The sequence below is a fragment of the Nycticebus coucang genome, chromosome 8 (assembly GCF_027406575.1).
Source record: "Nycticebus coucang isolate mNycCou1 chromosome 8, mNycCou1.pri, whole genome shotgun sequence".
Taxonomy (NCBI): Eukaryota; Metazoa; Chordata; class Mammalia; order Primates; family Lorisidae; genus Nycticebus; species Nycticebus coucang.
This window is the reverse complement of record NC_069787.1, coordinates 97,941,141-97,958,141: the sequence shown is the minus strand read 5'-3', so window position 1 is coordinate 97,958,141 and position 17,001 is coordinate 97,941,141. Positions and strand designations below refer to the sequence as shown.

The following is a 17,001-nucleotide window of genomic DNA, read 5'->3' as shown; positions in this document are numbered from 1 at the left end:
CTGACACACGCCTGGAGCATGATAACTGATCAATTAACATTAGCTACAGTATGAGTTACGATAATTATAACGATCTGCTGAACCCTGGATCTTAACATGTACTCTCTTAATTGAAGTCAAGAGATTAAGCCACATACCGTTTCCCCGAAAATAAGACAGTGTCTTATTTTAAGGTGTGCGCCCAAAGATGCGCTAGGTCTTATCTTTCCTATAAGTAGGTCTTATTTTCGGGGGATGTCTTATTTTCGGGGAAACAGGGTAGATCTAGAGCTCTGAGTCTAGAAGAGCCTCCACTCATCATTACATCTTCTCATGCTACTCACTGTACTTGATGAAGGTATCTGTGAGGGGCTGTCACACCATTACCTAGAGCTAAAATAACAACTAGAGGAACAGCTTTGAGAGTGAAAACAACTATTAGACAATCTTAAGAAAATTAGATGAAACCTTAACGGCAAATGAGGAGTTTGATGATAGGGACCCAAAATATACAAAAACAGACTGGAGGAGATAGAGTGCCAGTGCGGGGCCCCCAAAAGAGTCAGAGGACTGGAGTGAATGGCCTGAGCTGCTGCCTATAACCTGGCCAAGACGCCTCATTATGCTCTGAGTTAACTGCGCCTGCGCCACACACTCCCACCCCCAGCTTGTTGGTTCTCTTTTTTCCTGGTGGTTCTGAGGGCTGGATGACATAGGGTGTCCACTTGCCTGGAGACGATTCATGTTGGGCCAGGTCTCCAGCGCCCTCCTAAGTGGAACCCTTGGGGAGGCCGCCACCCGAGCCCTTGGCTTTGATCCTCACCAGTGCCGGGCACAGTGTCTGGCACACTGCATGTCTTCATCCAAATTTCAGTAGAGCTTCAAATACACATGTACCCTGACCCCCGGGAAACAACGCTTTCCCAACTAGCTGGCTCCCCACCCACAGGGCCCACCAGTGCAGGATCGGCCTTCTCTGGGCCCAGGCTCAGCTTGTGCAGGCTCAGAAAATAGATACGAATAGAAGAAATATGGGTGGACAGCAGTTCCAAGACGTTAAGAGGAATTTCCTAGGAAAGTCTAGCGATATTGCTAGAAAAGACCAGGCATCTCAAAAGAGGGCCTGAGCCTGAAGCCAAGAGCTGAGCGGATCATGCAGACATTTGCTGTGGTCAGAACCAAGTGGGTGCAGCGACCCCTGCCCCACTGCTCTGCAGCGCACGGCCCAGTCATCCTGCTCTGAGTTGTAAGGGTCACTCGGAGGTACCCGGAGAAGGGCTGCTCAGTGGACGTTGACTGCACTTCAGGTCCTGCGGTCTCACCCAGTGTGGGACCGGCACTGGGGAGAGCATGGAAAGGGGTCTTTATTCGCTAGATGAGTTGAAACAGCCCAGGCTCTGGTCAGTGGGCAGATAGGGGCCGGAGGCGGGGAACAGGACCCTGGGAAAGGGGGACAGGTCCTGGGGAAAAGAAGCACACGATCAGGGGCCGGAAGGACCCAAAGGCTTAGGGGAAAGGCTGGAGGAACCAGGAGCGCAGGGAGAGGCGGAGGACCCCGGGGCTGGGTGGACCCGCCGCGCTCCGGCCCTCTCCTGTGCCTCGGTGGTACGGAGCCTCACGAGGACGGTGGCTCTTAGGCCCTGCGACTTCCGACAGAAGGGGCCACCATCACCACCGTGACTACCGAAGGGGGGCGCAAAGTCCTCCGCCGCGCCAGAGCTGCAGGGTAGGGGCCAGGGCGTCCGCCCCGCCCGCCCGCCTGCCGGCCGGGCTCCGGACCTCCCGCCCCCCGGGCCGCACCCATTGGCCTGACAGGCTCCGCGCGCCGCGCCCATTGGCCGGCTGCTGTGAGGAGCACTGGGGCACCGTGGCGGGCGCGCAGTCGGAGGGCGGACGGCGGCGGGCTGGGCCAGGGGTCGAGGGCTGCGCTGGCGGCGCGCAGTGGGCATGGCGGGTGCGGGGCTGCGGGCGGCCACTCGGCGCTGGCTTCTGTGCGGAGGCCAGGGCGGGCCGCGGGCTGCCTCGTCCTCGCCCTCCTGTCCTGGCTGTGGCCCCCCGGGTCCCGGCGCCCACTGCCCTGGCTCTCCGCGCTCCGCGCCAGCCGGCAGCACCGAAGTCAACTCACACTTGTGGGCTCGCTACCAAGACATGCGGAGACTGGTGCACGGTGGGTGAGCCGGAGCGGTACGTGCGCCTGGGGGTGTCTCCCGCGTGGCGGACAGAGGGCCAGGGCACCACCCCCGAGCCGTCGCGGGCGTCTCGCTGGGGCCCCGGAGTCCGAGGGTCGGTCAGCTTTTCGGGAAAGACTCGGGCGGAAGGCTTCTTTCCTGGCTCGGTCTCCAGGAGCTTGAGGCTCCTGAAGTGGCCGCACTCTTTCCTTGGGTTCCCGCGTGCGGGGAGGCCGCTGCGGAAACGCCCCCAAGCCCTTGTTCTGCGCGGGTCCTTACTGTTGGGGGTGGGGGGTGGGGGTGATATGGACAAAGCCAGACAGTGGCGTTCGTCCGGACAGGCGCTTGGGGACGGCCCTACCTAAGCTGACGCCGGCTGGACTTTTCAGACGCTCTTGATTTCACCCTGGAGGTTCAGCGCACTCGCAGCCCACAAGGCAAAGGCATTGGTGAAACCAGACCAAGTCCCCCAGTCCCCTGTAATCCAGAAGGGCTACTACAAACCTTGACCAGGGCTGCGCGAGGCACTTACCCTAAGGTGCTCCTCTAACTCTGCCAAATGGGATGATGAGCTCTGAGACACCCCTTCCAAAGCAAGGGCAGCCTGGGGTGCACTGGGATAGCCAGAGAGCTGAGAGCCCTGGACATCTGCCCACTTGTCTAGATATGTCTAGTGGGACCCTGCCCCTGCAGCAGGCACATGTATGTGGTTTGGATTTGTGGCCTTATCACCACTGACCAGCTGGATGAACCTCGGGGAGCCTCATGCTCTCAGACCTCTGCCCTCAAGCTCAAAACACAGTCTTGGGACCTCTGTCACAGATTGTGGTGATAACTAGAAAAGAGCCAGGCCAAGAATGGACAGGGGAGGTTCAGAGGAATCCCAGGGTTGATGTGGCTTTCATTGTCTGATAGACAAAGTAGCCCTGTGTGAAAGAGTCCAATGGACTGGACAGGGGCTTCCACTGCATCTGTATGAAGACCTAGGGAGTCATGGGTGACTGAAACTCATTCTTGACAAGCTAAAGGCAGAATAGTGGAGTCCTATAAGCAATGGTTGTTGAATGGTTGTTTTGAGGCCCAAGATCGGACTACCTGGCCTGTGTGGTGACATTGGAGGGCTAGGCTTAGGGGCACGCAGATCTCAACTCCGTTGCCAACTGTTCAGTAGTTTGGAGCAAGTCCCTTCACCTCCCTGAGCCCCAGTTTCTTTCTCTGAACAATGGAGGAATAAGTGTGATTACATCACAGAACTGGAATAAGGATTAAACAAGACAGGTCTCCAAGGCATCCACAAGTGAGTGTCGTGGCTGCCAGGGAAGGGTTGGCCCCAGGACCTGGACCCATGGGCAGATGTGGGAGCTTGGGGCTGAGGAGAGAGGAGAGTGAGGGCTGGACAGTGAGGCTATAAAGGTGGCAGGCCAGTTCAGGATAGTGGGGAGGGCACATCCTCGCCTGGCTCTACACAACACCACCATCCTATGGAAGAGAGTGGGACCCTGTGACACCTGAGCTATGGTTTCCTTGGTCCAAAAATTGGGTCAGGAAGCTAACTCCTTCCTCATTCTGCTTTATTCCTCAGAGGATTGTCTGTCCCTGGGCCCCTAGGAACATTCTCAAGGACACAGGGCAAGGCCTGGATTTAGTCAGGGTCATGGAGAGGGTGAGGCTCAGGGTCCTGGCAACACCAGGTGAGGGGCATCTGAGAAGCAGCTCCCTAGAGGGCTGCAGTCAGCTGTGTCTCACGTGCATCCGAATGAAGAGTGTCCTGTCTGTACCCATGGATCTGCAGAGCCGCTGCTCTGTGCTGGCCTGGGAACCAGCCACACCTACTCCCCCACCCACACACTGCACTTGGCTCCAAAAGAAAGAGGTAGGGGCAGAGCCCTGTGTTCCCAAGGAGCCTCTAAGGCAAATGCTCTGGGCACGGGAGCACATCATTGAGGTGTCTGCCTCTTGACTGCAGCAACTGCCAGACATGCTGTAAGGCCAGGGGCTTCTCTGTGTTTGGGGCTAATTGTGCCTGAGACAGGCATCCTGGAGACTTGGACCTGGGGTCTGTGCAAGGCAGTGCCCTGTGCACCTAGTCCAGCCTGCTGTCCCCTCCCTGTATCCCCTATTCCTGGAGTGACATGGAGAAATTGGGGATAGGGAGCTCATGAGGGTCTTGAGAGGTACATGATCTATTTAATCCTGCATATGTGCAGGGTGGGAATGCCCCTTAGTAAATATGTAGGTCAGTAAAATTTTTATTACCCCTTTAGAGACAAGGAAACTTAGGTCTGGGATCTGAGGTGATATTCCTAAAGTCACAGCCATGAAAGGGAGAGTATGATCTCATCCTCAGTGTCTGTGCCCTTTTCACCACATCCCTTTTCCCATCAACCTCTGCCATGAAACAGATGGGGAAATCAAGGCAGGAGACCTGGTACCAAGGAGCCCACTCTGCTGTTAAGTCAACTGTGGCCCTTTGGGAGCAGCCAGAGACTTGGGGAGGGGGCATGACTGCATCCCCAGAAGGGAACAGCCTGTGTTCCAGAACCCAACATCACACCTTCCCCCCTGTTGTAATTAGCAATGTTCCCTGGCTAGAGCCAGCAAATGTCATTAGGTGGGCTGGCAGGCAGCTGAAATCTGATTAGAGGGACCTGGCTCTCTGGGCTATAGCAGGTGCTTAGACCCAGCAGCAGAGGGGCTCCCCACCCCACTAATGTTTCTGAGCCCCAATTCCAGCTCAGGCAAGATGGAAAGACAGCACAATGGCCTCAGCCTCATAGTCTGGTTCAGACAGAGCCAGCACCCTCTGGGTTGGAGTCCCCCTGTGCTATCCATGGGGATGGCCCATGGGCAGCTGGGCAGCTGAGAGAGCAGTTGCTGTCCAACAGGGACCAGACAGTGGTGCTCCTGAGTGGTTTTTGAGCAACAGGAAAGATTTGCACTTTAGACAGGCCCAAGAGCAGCTGTTCTGGGCTAGACAGTGAAGAGCTGAGTGCCAGCCTGCCTGCCTCCAGGGTGCTGCCAGGGCTCCAGCACAGCTGTGTATCTGGTGGGGCTTTATGGCAAGAGCCTGGAGGAGACACAGGCAGGTATAACTAGGGTGCCCAAAGGGAGGAGCTCCAGTTATGGGCTCAGCCCACTGCCAGCTCTACCTTACCCAAACCACGTGACTCTGGGCAAACGACTTCTCTCCAAACCTCAGTTTCATCATCTACAGCATTAGGCTGAGAATTGCAATTGTGAGGTATTTTATGGGGCTTACAGAGCTGGGCACCAGTCAAGTACACAGGATCCACTAGCTGCTGTGGTGTCACCATCCTCATTGTGTCACCATCCTCATTGTGCCACCTCTTTGCATCTCCTGCTTTTAGACCTCCTGCCCCCTGAGGTCTGCAGTCTCCTGAACCCAGCAGCCATCTACGCCAACAACGAGATCAGCCTGCGTGATGTCGAAGTCTATGGCTTTGATTACGACTACACACTGGCCCAGTATGCAGATGTGCTGCATCCTGAGATCTTCAGTGCTGCCCGTGACATCCTAATTGAGCACTACAAGGTGAGACCAGCCAGGCAGGGGCCTCTGCCACCACCAGGCCCTGGAGGCTAGAAGGTACAGCTCATCCCTTTGGGTACCCCAGTTATACCTGCCTGTTTTATTGTCACTGCTCCAGAAGTGCAGCTTGGTCTAAGCCCAGGACTCCCCTGGCCTGGCAACTGCTCTGGGCAAGTAGCTGGATTGACCCCCTAAGGTGGCCCTCCAGCCAGGTTTGGTAGTGCTACTGGCTTAGGCCTGGGCTTCTTTACCCCAACAGTACCCAGAGGAGATTAGGAAATATGACTACAACCCCAACTTCGCTATCCGTGGCCTCCACTATGACATTCAAAAGGTGAGTGGCTAGATGTGTATAGGGGCTACTTCCTAAGCCCCCTCTCCTCTAGAGGGGTTTTCTCACCTGACTACCTCCTCAGCCTCAAAACAATAGTATCCTCTTGGTATGCATGATCCCCTGGATACCATCCATCTGGGGCTTTGTGTGGGGTAGAAGAAGCCAGCTTAGGGCCAGCATCAAAACTACCTCAACACCGGCTCAGCTCCTGTGGCTCAAGCGGCTAAGGTGCCAGCCACATACACCTGAGCTGGCGGGTTCGGGTTCGAGTCCAGCCCGGGCCCACCAAACAACGACAGCTGCAACCAAAAAATAGCCAGGCATTGTGGCAGGCACCTGTAGTCCCAGCCACTTGGGAGGCGGAGGCAGGAGAATTGCTTGAGCCCAGGAGTTGGAAGTTGCTGTGAGCTGTGATGCCACAGCACTCTACCCAGGGTGACAGCTTGAGGCTCTATCTCAAAAAAAAAAAAAAAAACTACCTCAACACCCATCCTGGTCCCTGGTGCCGCCAGAGCCTTCTGATGAAGATTGACGCCTTTCACTATGTGCAGCTGGGAACAGCCTATAGGTCAGTGCTGACTCTGCCCTGACCCCACCATATGCCCCAGCCTATGCCGCTGCCCAGGGTCAGGACCACTTTGGACTGATAGTGTCTGTACCCCTACTCAGGGGCCTCCAGCCTGTGCCGGACGAGGAGGTGATCGACCTATATGGGGGCACCCAGCACATCCCACTGTACCAAATGAGCGGCTTCTATGGCAAGGTACACTCCATCCATCCATTGCTTCCCATAGTAGCCCAATCAGTGATTTCACTGTGGATGCTGGCTGGGAGGCTGTGCCCACCATCGGTGTCCTAAGGCAGATTTGGAGCTCTCAGTCTCCAACATTGGGGGAGTGAGGCCAGATGGGTGTCTGAGACAATGGCCCCTTCCTTAGGGCCCTTCCATCAAGCAGTTCATGGATATCTTCTCCCTGCCAGAGATGGCACTGCTGTCCTGCGTGGTAGACTACTTCCTAGGCCATAGCCTGGAGTTTGACCAAGCGCACCTCTACAAGGACGTGACGGTGAGGATGCTGGGCCTGCCCCTTAGATAGTAGGGAACCTACTTTGAGGGTTAGGACCCCCAGGAGAGCATACTGCACCCTCACTCCCTACCCTGCCTCCAGGATGCCATCCGAGACGTGCACGTGAAAGGCCTCATGTACCAGTGGATTGAGCAAGACATGGGTAAGGGTCAATGGTAGCCCTGCCTTCTGAGGTTGGCAGGGTTGGCCCTCACAGACCCATCTTCCCCCATTAGAGAAGTACATCCTGAGAGGGGATGAAACGTTCGCTGTCCTGAACCGCCTGGTGACCCATGGGAAACAGCTGTTCCTCATCACCAATAGTCCTTTCAGCTTTGTGTGAGTCCAGACCCAGTGTGGAAGGAGGGGCAGGGCAGGGCCCAGGCCCTTGTGAGGTGGGCAGGCACAATGCCACCTTCAGACTGCCACCTGTACCACCTCTACACAGGGACAAGGGGATGCGGCACATGGTGGGTCCTGATTGGCGCCAACTCTTTGATGTGGTCATTGTCCAGGCAGATAAACCCAGCTTTTTCACTGACCGGCGCAAGTATGGGCCTACGAGGGGCTGGCAGGGCCAGGGAGGGGGAATGGAGGCCCCATGCAGATGAGGGGACTGAGACGGGAGGACAGCCCCTTGCTGGCATGTGGCCCCCTAAGCAGGTAGCCATCTACAGAAGAAGGGACCCTACCACAGGCTGAAAATTAAGCCCTTCACCCTTGCTCCAGGCCTTTCAGAAAACTCGACGAGAAGGGCTCACTCCAGTGGGACCGTATAACCCGCCTGGAAAAGGGCAAGATTTATCGGCAGGTGAGGGCCACCTGTGGGGACAACAGGGGCACAGGGCCTAACCAAGACCTCAGGCTATGCAGGAGCAGCTTCTGGAAGTAGCACTGCTCCTCAGCCCTGACCAGCTCTAAGCCATGAAGCTGGAGTCAGGGGCCACCTGGAAAGGGCTGTCAGGGAACAGGTCTGGGTGGTGTCAAGAGCTTGGCCTCTGGGTCAAGCTACCTGGGTTTGATTCCAGCTCCCCTGCCCAGTGGTAGAGGGAGGTTGGCCTCATCACCTGACCTTTCTGTGCCTTACTTTCCTGGTTCTGAAAGATGTCTAATACTGAGTTTTGGTATAAAGCCCTTAGAATGGCCAGCAATTACTCAGTACCCTGTGTGTGGCCCTTCTTAGTTGGGACTGTGCGCTCTGCCAGAGCAGGAACAAATGTAGTTGGGGCCCCTTACTTGGGCCAGCGCTCAGAAGACCTTTTTTGTCTGGCTAGGAAGGCAAGAGGAGTCCTGGTGCTGGGCTGGGGGATTAGGGATTAGGTGGCTATGAGCCAGAGGTGATTAAGATTCAGCCCTGGCTGGAATGTGGAAATCCTGGCTGAGTTGGTCTTCTTAAGAGGGGGGCAGGGGGTGGGGGCAGAGGCCTTGGGGGAGGGGAGGGAGAAGCTAGCAGTGGCCAGGAGAACATCATGGGGGTGGCTAATGCACCCACCCTCTTACGCTACGACTCCGGTGCCATGTGGCACCCGCTCCATGGCCCCTCAGGCACAGGTGCATCCCCACAGCCTCCAGGACTGAAGACAGTCACAAACCTTTGTGTAAAGTATGTGACTTTTTCCCCCTGGCAGCTTTTAGGCTGATTTTTACACCTGATGTTCTGAAGCTTCCTCACACAGCATGTGTGTTGGCACCTACCTGGTTCTTAGTCACCACTCACTCTGATCCTGTTTTCCTTTGCCCTCTGGGGCCATGTCCTCAGTGGGCCCACCTGCTCCTCAGCCTCTCCGCTTGAATTTCAACAATTAAATTGTCCCGGCCAGGCACACTGGCTCATGCCTGTAATCCTAGTACTCTGGGAGGCCGAAGCGGGTAGATTGCTTGAGCTCACAAGTTTGAGACCAGACTGAGCAAAAAAAAAAAAAAGGCAAGACACCTCCCCCATCTCTACTAAAAATAGAAAAACAGAGGCAAGAGGATCTCTTGAGCCCAAGACTTTGAGGTTGCTGTGAGCTGTGACACCATGGCAACAGCTTGAGACTGTCTCAAAAAAAAAAAAAAATTTTTTTAAAGGGCGGTGCCTGCAGCTCAGTGAGTAGGGCACTGGTCCCATGTACCAAGGGTGGCGGGTTCAAACCTGGCCCCGGCAAACTGCAACAAAAAAATAGCTGGGCATTGTGGTGGGTGCCTGTAGTCCCAGCTACTCGGGAGGCTGAGGCAAGAGAATCACCTAAGGCCAGGAGTTGGAGGTTGCTGTGAGCTGTGAAGCCATGGCACTCTACCGAGGGCTATAAAGTGAGACTCTGTCTCTATAAAAAAATAAAATAATTTAAATTGTCCCACAACCACCTGTTTCTATCTCAGACTCTCAGATGCACAGACTGCTCCATGAGCTGTGCTGTGCTGGGTATAAATTCCTCTTCCATCTGGAGTGTGGGTTCCTGGTGGCTGCTGGGTTCCTGTTTTGGATCCCTCTGTTTCTGCTCTCTTGTGAGCTTCCCCAGTTGTGTGTGGGCCTGGCGGAGTGTCTGGCTCTGAAGCAGGAGCAGCACATGGCTCCAGTGAGACCTGTCATTGGCCCACTGAATTCCTCTGGGCTGAGCCTGGGGAGGCCAGCAAGGACTTCAGGGCCATGGGGCCTTCCTTGCAGTTTTTCTCACAAATGAGGACTGAAGCCTTAGCCTGGGGTGGGCATGAGGTCACAGGGAAGGGAGGCCCTTGAGGTACAGGCACTGTGCCAGGCCTATAAGAGACCTTCCTGCAGCAGGCAGTAGGCTGCTTCTCCGGGTGGCGCCTGTGGCTCAAAGGAGTAGGGCACCAGCCCATATGCTGGAGGTGGTGGGTTCAAACCCAGCCCCGGCCAAAAACCGCAAAAGAAAAAAGAAAAAGTAGGCTGCTTCTCCAAGAGGAGTAGCCAGAGCCCACGGAGGGGACAGCAAGGCTACAAGAAAGGGCAGCCAGCATCTGGCTAGATGAGGGCTGCCTCTGGGGATTTGGGAGGGAGGACTGGCTTAGCAATGTCCCCTTCCTTTCCCCAGGGAAACCTATTTGACTTTCTGCGTTTGACAGAATGGCGTGGCCCTCGTGTGCTCTACTTCGGAGACCACCTCTATAGTGACCTGGCGGTGAGAGGCAGGGGAGGGCAGGGCTGCAAGGGGAGGGCAGCTCCCAGCTGATGCTGAGGCCCTGCACCCCATCCACCAGGATCTTATGCTGCGGCACGGCTGGCGCACAGGTGCCATCATCCCTGAGCTGGAGCGTGAGATCCGCATTATCAACACGGAGCAGTACATGCACTCACTGACATGGCAGCAGGCACTCACAGGGCTACTGGAGCGCATGCAGGTGCAGGGTGGTGGCCAGGAGGCTTGGGGAGGGCCAGGGCTGCAGCCTCCTGGATGTGTGGGCCCAACACATACTGTTTGATCACCAGACCTATCAGGATGCAGAGTCAAGGCAGGTGCTGGCTGCCTGGATGAAGGAACGGCAGGAACTGAGGTGAGCAGGGGACCTGGGCAGTAGTCCCCCTCTAAGCTCTTCTTGGTCTACCCCTCAAGCACCTGTGTCTTCCTCACCAGGTGTATCACCAAGGCCCTGTTCAACGCACAATTTGGGAGCATTTTCCGCACCTTCCATAATCCCACCTACTTCTCAAGACGTCTTGTGCGCTTCTCTGACCTCTACATGGCCTCCCTCAGCTGCCTGCTCAACTACCACGTGGACTTTACCTTCTACCCACGCCGCACACCCCTGCAACACGAGGCACCTCTCTGGATGGACCAGCTGTGCACTGGCTGCATGAAGACACCCTTCCTCAGTGACATGGCCCACATCCGCTAAGGGCACCTTTATTGTTGGGGACAGGTCCCCCCTCCCACCCTTCCTGCCCCATCATCCAGTCTGGGTATCTGTTCAGACAAGCAATAAAAGTGATCTCCTTCCTGCACATCTGCACACGTCTCTGCTTCAGCACCAGCCTCATCACTTGACCATGAGGATCCTCTGGGTGTCAGGGAAGTCCTCCTCTAGGAGAGCATCCTGGGGGAGAAGGGCCATTCATGGTGGGCTCAGCCAGGGCCTGGGCCCATTCCACAGCCCCCACACCCCCACACTCACATCAAAGGGCTCACAAAAGGCATCATGGCTGCCAAAGATGGGGTTGGGGACAGAAACCAGGGTTGGGTTTGTCCCTTCTTGCCATGGGGCGAAATCATCATCAGCATCATCTTCTGCCTGGGACCAGAGGGGTGAATGGTGAGCGATCTCAACCAAGATCAAAAGACCCTACTGGTGGTGGCTCCCAACACAACACTACCTGGAAGGTGGAGAAGCCAAAGCCTGTGGGTTTGCCTCGGACACGGAGGTAAAGGGCTGCAGCCACCAGGCTGAGCAGTGCTCCAGCAGCTACCACAGCCCCCACACCTGCCACTACAGGCCGGGACTCAGGTGCCAGCACTGCCCGCTAGAAACAAGGAGAATGTCAAGGATCTGACCAGAGGTATCCCTCCCTCTCATTCCCAACTCCTAGCAGTGGAGGTGCCAGAAGGGCTCTGCTTCCCACTTCCTCTGACTCACAGGCTGTAGAGGTGCCAGGAGAGGTCTGGGCAGAGTATGGATGATGCCATTGAAGGCCATGATGTCCCACACGATGACACGGCTAACCACAACTGCCCCTGGGGCCTGCAGGAGGCCACAGTCAGGCCTAGCTGTGAATAAGGGCCAGAGTCAGTGGGGTAGGGGTAGGGGCAAGGGCCAGACTCACCACAGGGGCCCAAGAACTGTTTTCAGAGCCTATATCCCTGATGGCGAGGCTGAGGCCTGAGTGGGCAGGGAGTAACTTCCCCTGGCTGGCATCGGCACTTAGGAAGGTGGTGTTGGAAGCATGTAGCTCCAGATCTGGGCCACTCAGCGTCTGTGGGCAGAGCAAGACCTGTCAGCCTGAGCCAGCCAGAGGGAGCAGACTAGGGCTTCGCTCTTCCTGCACCCCTGCTAGTCACCATGTTGTCCATAAAGCCTTCATTGACAGGGACGAAGAGTGTCTTGTAGGTGAGTTCGTCATCCAGGAAATCCAGGAAGTCGAGACCCTGCTGGGTGGCATTGGCATAGCCCAGCAGCATCTGGGAAGGTGGGGAGATAGGGCTGTGAGCAGGCTCTCTCCTAGAGATCTTAGCTGGGTCACAGCCCCTCCCAAACTTGGCCACCACATACCCCATAGAAGGTGGAAAAGTTGGCAGTAGCAGCCAAGACATCAAGGAGCTTCCCATTGCACACACTAATCCCATCACCCACAAAGCCATCTCGACATCGGCAGGCCACATCTGCAGGAAAGGCTGGTCAGTGCCTGAGCAGATTAGGGGTGAAGGAGCAGAGCCAGGGAATGAGCCTTGATGGGGTCGACACACCTTGCACACGGAAGCAGTAGGCATCCCATTGCTCTGAGTGGTTCTTGCGGGTACCCAGGCTGACTATGCCCACCTGACCATCACCACAGTCTGCCACAGGAAAAACGACAGGGTGGGCAGCAGTGCCATTGGCAAGCCAGCCCACGAGGCATAGATGGAAGCCCAGCTGTAGAGGCAAGAAGGGATGCTGAGACTCAATGTCCAAATTGAGGGGCACCCCCAGGCTTGGCTCTTAACTCCTGGGTTCCACATACCTGCTGGGCAGCAGAGAGCTGAGGGAGTGATGCAAGAACAGCACCCTGGGACTGACATGCTGCCTCCGCCTCTGAGAAGTTCAGGCCATAGGGGCCACTGGTGGCCTGGAGATGGAAGACACCAGCCCGTTTCTCTGCAAAAAGGAGGGGTACATGCTTAGCTGGCTAGCACCAGGGATGAAGCAGAGGCTCTAGAAGTGGGTAAGGATGCACACCTTGGAAATGCAGGTCAGTACACATAGCGTCCACATGGCAGGGTGGTGGCTGGCCCAAACAGCGGTCCACGGGTGGCTCCAGGGCCTCCAGACACTGCATTCCATCACCCACGTAGCCTTCATGGCACTCACAGCGCCGTGTATTCTGCGGGTGGGGAGAGCAGTGGGGACTTTGAGAGACCGGGAAGGTAATCTGTGGGGCCTCCCCACTCTGGCTGCTGGGCTCCCCAACCTGCTCACCGGGCCAGTGCTTAGGCAGTCGGCATGCTCGCTGCAGCCCCCACGGTGGCCATCTGCGCAGGGGTTTCGAGCCTGGCAGCTCCAGCCATCACCCTCGTAGTTGGGCAGGCAGGTACAGGTGACCACTGTGCCTACCTGGCTGCAGTTGGCATGCTTGCTGCAGCCACCATGCCCATCCTGGCACAGGTCTGCCACTGAAGGCAGGGAGGGAGTGGTTATACCCAGTGGCTGCAAGGGAATGGGAACATCCTGCCTTCATGTCCCCACCCACCTCTTACCTGTGCACACACGTCCATCTCCTTCATAGCCCAGGCCGCACTCACAGCTGTTGCCTTCACGGCACATGGCCTGGGGTGCGCAGGGCGGGGCACACACGGGCTGCAGCTCTGTCCCCCAAGGCCCATTACCAAGTTAGAAGCTGCCTTCCTGGCCTCCACCTGTCCTATCCACCCTCTCTGCCTTCACCTGAGTGAAACTGGGGCATGCAATGGTGTGTGCAAGTGTACACAGTGCACCGGGCAGTGGGACACAAGCACAAGTGCTACTCACCCAGCTGCACCTCACAGCGGGACCCAGTCCAGCCTTCATCACAGAAGCAGGAGCCAGAGCCCCCAAGGCCCTCATCACAGTGGCCATGTGAGGTGCAGCGGCAGGCTAGGCAGAGGGACAGAGTTAGAGTTAGCACACAGGGCCGAGGGAATGGGGGCCAGGGAGAAGGTTAAGATAGCCCACCTTGGCAGCTGGGTCCAAAGGCACCTGGAGCACAGAGTTCACAGGATGTCCCAGCAAAACCTGAACGACACCTACACTGCCCACTGCCACTCATGCCATCCAGGCACACGCCGTGGTTACTACAGGGGCTGCTGGGGCCACCAGGGCAAGCTAGGGGAGAGGGTGGGAGAAGTTAGGTGGAGCAGAGGCTCTCACCAAGACTCCCACACATGCACCCCTAGCCTAGCCCCACCAACTGTCCCCCACCCGTCTCCCCACTGCTAGTAACCCTTCAGGCCCCTGTGTCCTGGAGAACATCCTGACACCCCCAACGCTCCCCATCAGGTTCTACATGTACCATCTACATTCCCTTCCCACCTCTTCCAGCATTCCTTCCAGTAAAATCTTCTTACTATCCAGACCTCCCCTAGAGCTACCTAACACTCTTTCTCAGGACAATGGCCATCACTATGCCCTCTGCTATCTTGGGGGCCAGAGGAGCTAGTCAGCAGTGTCTGCAACCTCAGAAGGCTCACCTTGGCACTCACTGCCATAGTGACCAGGGCAGCAGCTAGGCTTCCAGGTGGTGGTGACACAGTTGCGGTGGCAGCCCATGCTCCGGCTTTGAGGCTGGCCCCAGAGGCTAGGCTGGGCCCAGACTCTACGCAGTACCAAAGAACGCAGTGGAGGAGACATCCAGAACCTTGAGTAGCGCCAGCAGGCCTCAGGGCTGCCCTGGGCCAAGAGGAGTCCATCCACAGACAGTCTGAGTTGGTTGGTTCCTAGGCCCTGCCCAGCCCCCTACTCAGCCCCTGTCCTCTACCTGCTCCTGTGAGCCCTCAGGACAGGGTGGCTCCAGCCCACAGATGCTGCAGATCTTCTGGAAAGGATGAAGGCCAACACAGTAAATTCAAGTGGACAGACACCACCAGTGATGTCTCATGGGTCAAGTGGGCTCTTACCCATCCACCTCCGGCCTCCCTCACCAGTTGCAATGGCCGGGTCTCAAAACGGTCACAGCGAGCACCAAGGCCAGGTGGCTCCAGAAGCTGGTCAATGCCATAGGCCAGGCCACCCTCAAATGGCAAGTGCCGCTGCACAATGTGGGCATCATCCTCACCCACTGTGAGCTCACCCTGCAGGGGAAAGATGAGGGTCCATGAGGCCACAAGTATACTGCAGCCTCCCCCTGCCAAGGCACCTGCTTCTCCTTCCCTCATCAAAACTCTTTCCCCAGACTCACTGGCCGGGTGCGGCTGCAAGAGAAGGAGATGGGGGTTCCATGCATGGTTCGGAGTGGACCCAGGTTGGGCAGGTCAGATGCCAAGGCCTAAGCAGATGGAGCCATGGTTGGAGCTGAAGAGGCAGGCTGAGCCACAATGAGGACCAAGGTCTGGGGATGCACTTACTTCAATGTTGCGGATCATATGGCCCCGCAGAATGGCTGCTAGCTTGTCACGGTGGTCCTCATGGTATAGCCAGGCCTGGCGATCAGGAGGCAAGGCTCTCAGCGCAGAGTCTGTGGGCCACAGCATTGTGAGGGGCCTATGGGATACATCTCGAAGCAGGGGCAAGAGTCCAGCCACCTGGTGTGGTAGAGCAAAGATGGGGCAGTCACGGCCCAGTCAGAGACTAACGATCAGAGGTAAGGGTGGGAGGCCTCTATAGACCCATCCATATTCCTACTGTCACAGGTACACATCCCGCACAGCAGGACTGAAGAGGGATGCGCACTCCAGGGGTGGGCACAGATATATGGGCACACCTGCCAGGATAAGTCTGCACACACCTCAGCTGTTGTCAGGTATGCAGGCACACACCGGCACATGCCTATGTGCTCACACTGGGATGCTCATGCACACATTCATGGCCTGTGCACATGTGAATACACACAGACATGTTCACACGGGTGGATGGGTTTGCACACACGCTTGTGCATATGCACACTGACAGGTCCACACATGGGAGCAGTACCGACAAGAGGCTGCTGAAGATCTTGTAACCGAAGCTCTCAGCGGCCGCAGTGACGTTCCTCTGGGAAAAGGTTCTTGTGAACAGCGAGGTCAGGAGGGAAGGGAGGCTCCCAGGCACCCACCAGTCTGCCCTCCAGCTCCCAAGCCTCCACCCAGATCATACCCGCAGCATCGGGGCAGCGTCAGGCTCCCAGTGTAGCGCTTCAGGCGGCAGCAGGACACGGTCAATGAAGTGCAGGACACCATTCACAGCTTCATGGTCACTGCTCACCACCCGTGCGAAGTCATTGAGATAGATGCTGCCCTGGGGACGAGGCGGGGGTGGGGGTGGAACCCGGGGTTGGATGAAGCTGATTGGTGGGGTGTTCCGTAGCTGGAGGAGGGGGCTGAGGTGGGAGTGAAGCCTGGCTTGGAGGAATTTTGAAGCACCCAGTCTCAGATTCAGGACTGGGGCAGAAGGTAGGCAGGACCCCAAGCAGAGTTAAGGCAGGGGGAGGGGCTCTTGTCCTCTCAGAGAATCATGTATAGGTGTGGGACTTGGGGACAGGCAGAGGGGACTCAGTTCTCCAATCCTAGGCCTGGGGCAGGCCCATTACAGTAGGCGGAGCCCAGATTGTGGGCGGGGTCACAGGAGCAATAGGACCGGACTTGAGCCCGGCTGAGTAGGGGCAGGGCTCACCTCCCTCTCACTGAAGCGCAGGGTGTGCCCCGACAGGGCGGTGACATACTCCTGGTCTAGCAGATCCTGGCTCCGTAGCTGCTGACAGCCAACCACGTGGTAGCGAAACACGAGCTGGCGATGTGCCCGAATCCGGGCCAGCTCATCCTGGAGTGGAATCGTGAAGGTACTGGGGGCCCTGATTGCTGCCTCTGTCCACACAGCGCCCACCACTGGAGGCTCATCCCTCCTCAGCCTCGCTCTGGGGGCTGCATACCTGTGACAGGTTGGTCATTAGATCTGCATGAGGCACGAAGATTGTGAAAGGCCCATTGCCCCTGAGCTCCTTGTACTCCTGAAAGAGGGAGCATCAGCTTCAGTGAACGCAGAGCAACCTGGACCAATTTGGAGCTTCCACATCTTCTGGGAAAGACTTGGATTCTGAGAGACCAG

At 56.9% G+C, this 17,001-nt stretch overlaps 2 protein-coding genes across 2 annotated transcripts in view; one reads left to right on the top strand and one right to left on the bottom strand.

The window, feature by feature from the left end:
- The first annotated feature begins 1,796 nt into the window (after window positions 1-1,796).
- On the top strand, window positions 1,797-11,039 carry NT5DC2 (5'-nucleotidase domain containing 2). Its single transcript, XM_053599353.1, has 14 exons — window positions 1,797-2,146; window positions 5,516-5,700; window positions 5,957-6,031; window positions 6,544-6,599; window positions 6,701-6,794; window positions 6,970-7,098; window positions 7,201-7,261; window positions 7,335-7,437; window positions 7,547-7,648; window positions 7,828-7,909; window positions 10,134-10,220; window positions 10,300-10,440; window positions 10,529-10,593; window positions 10,674-11,039. Exons 1-14 carry the CDS (start codon window positions 1,927-1,929, stop codon window positions 10,933-10,935), a joined length of 1,662 nt encoding a protein of 553 aa, XP_053455328.1. The 5' UTR covers window positions 1,797-1,926; the 3' UTR covers window positions 10,936-11,039.
- The window catches only part of STAB1 (stabilin 1), a 28,413-nt gene continuing 22,339 nt past the window's right edge, over window positions 10,928-17,001 (bottom strand). Inside the window, exons 47-69 of the mRNA XM_053599352.1 lie at window positions 16,826-16,903; window positions 16,570-16,716; window positions 16,054-16,194; window positions 15,892-15,951; window positions 15,327-15,503; window positions 15,161-15,247; window positions 14,904-15,053; window positions 14,741-14,797; window positions 14,454-14,652; window positions 13,939-14,088; window positions 13,756-13,860; window positions 13,485-13,592; window positions 13,207-13,400; window positions 12,967-13,111; window positions 12,752-12,885; window positions 12,498-12,663; window positions 12,304-12,413; window positions 12,093-12,212; window positions 11,858-12,007; window positions 11,671-11,775; window positions 11,411-11,557; window positions 11,212-11,328; window positions 10,928-11,133 (exon numbers count right to left, since the gene is read on the bottom strand). Of these exons, the coding sequence (XP_053455327.1) occupies window positions 11,077-11,133; window positions 11,212-11,328; window positions 11,411-11,557; window positions 11,671-11,775; window positions 11,858-12,007; window positions 12,093-12,212; window positions 12,304-12,413; window positions 12,498-12,663; window positions 12,752-12,885; window positions 12,967-13,111; window positions 13,207-13,400; window positions 13,485-13,592; window positions 13,756-13,860; window positions 13,939-14,088; window positions 14,454-14,652; window positions 14,741-14,797; window positions 14,904-15,053; window positions 15,161-15,247; window positions 15,327-15,503; window positions 15,892-15,951; window positions 16,054-16,194; window positions 16,570-16,716; window positions 16,826-16,903 (2,904 nt within the window). The 3' untranslated portion in view covers window positions 10,928-11,076. The remainder of the gene's footprint in view (window positions 11,134-11,211; window positions 11,329-11,410; window positions 11,558-11,670; window positions 11,776-11,857; window positions 12,008-12,092; window positions 12,213-12,303; window positions 12,414-12,497; window positions 12,664-12,751; window positions 12,886-12,966; window positions 13,112-13,206; window positions 13,401-13,484; window positions 13,593-13,755; window positions 13,861-13,938; window positions 14,089-14,453; window positions 14,653-14,740; window positions 14,798-14,903; window positions 15,054-15,160; window positions 15,248-15,326; window positions 15,504-15,891; window positions 15,952-16,053; window positions 16,195-16,569; window positions 16,717-16,825; window positions 16,904-17,001) is intronic.

Excerpts from the sequence above, each read along its gene's own strand:
- NT5DC2 (XM_053599353.1), top strand. The coding sequence starts at position 1,927 with ATGGCGGGTGCGGGGCTGCGGGCGGCCACTCGGCGCTGGCTTCTGTGC. Across the intron at positions 6,600-6,700 it reads CAGCTGGGAACAGCCTATAG|GGGCCTCCAGCCTGTGCCGG; the intron begins GTCAGTGCTGAC and ends ACCCCTACTCAG. Across the intron at positions 10,221-10,299 it reads ACCTCTATAGTGACCTGGCG|GATCTTATGCTGCGGCACGG; the intron begins GTGAGAGGCAGG and ends CCCATCCACCAG.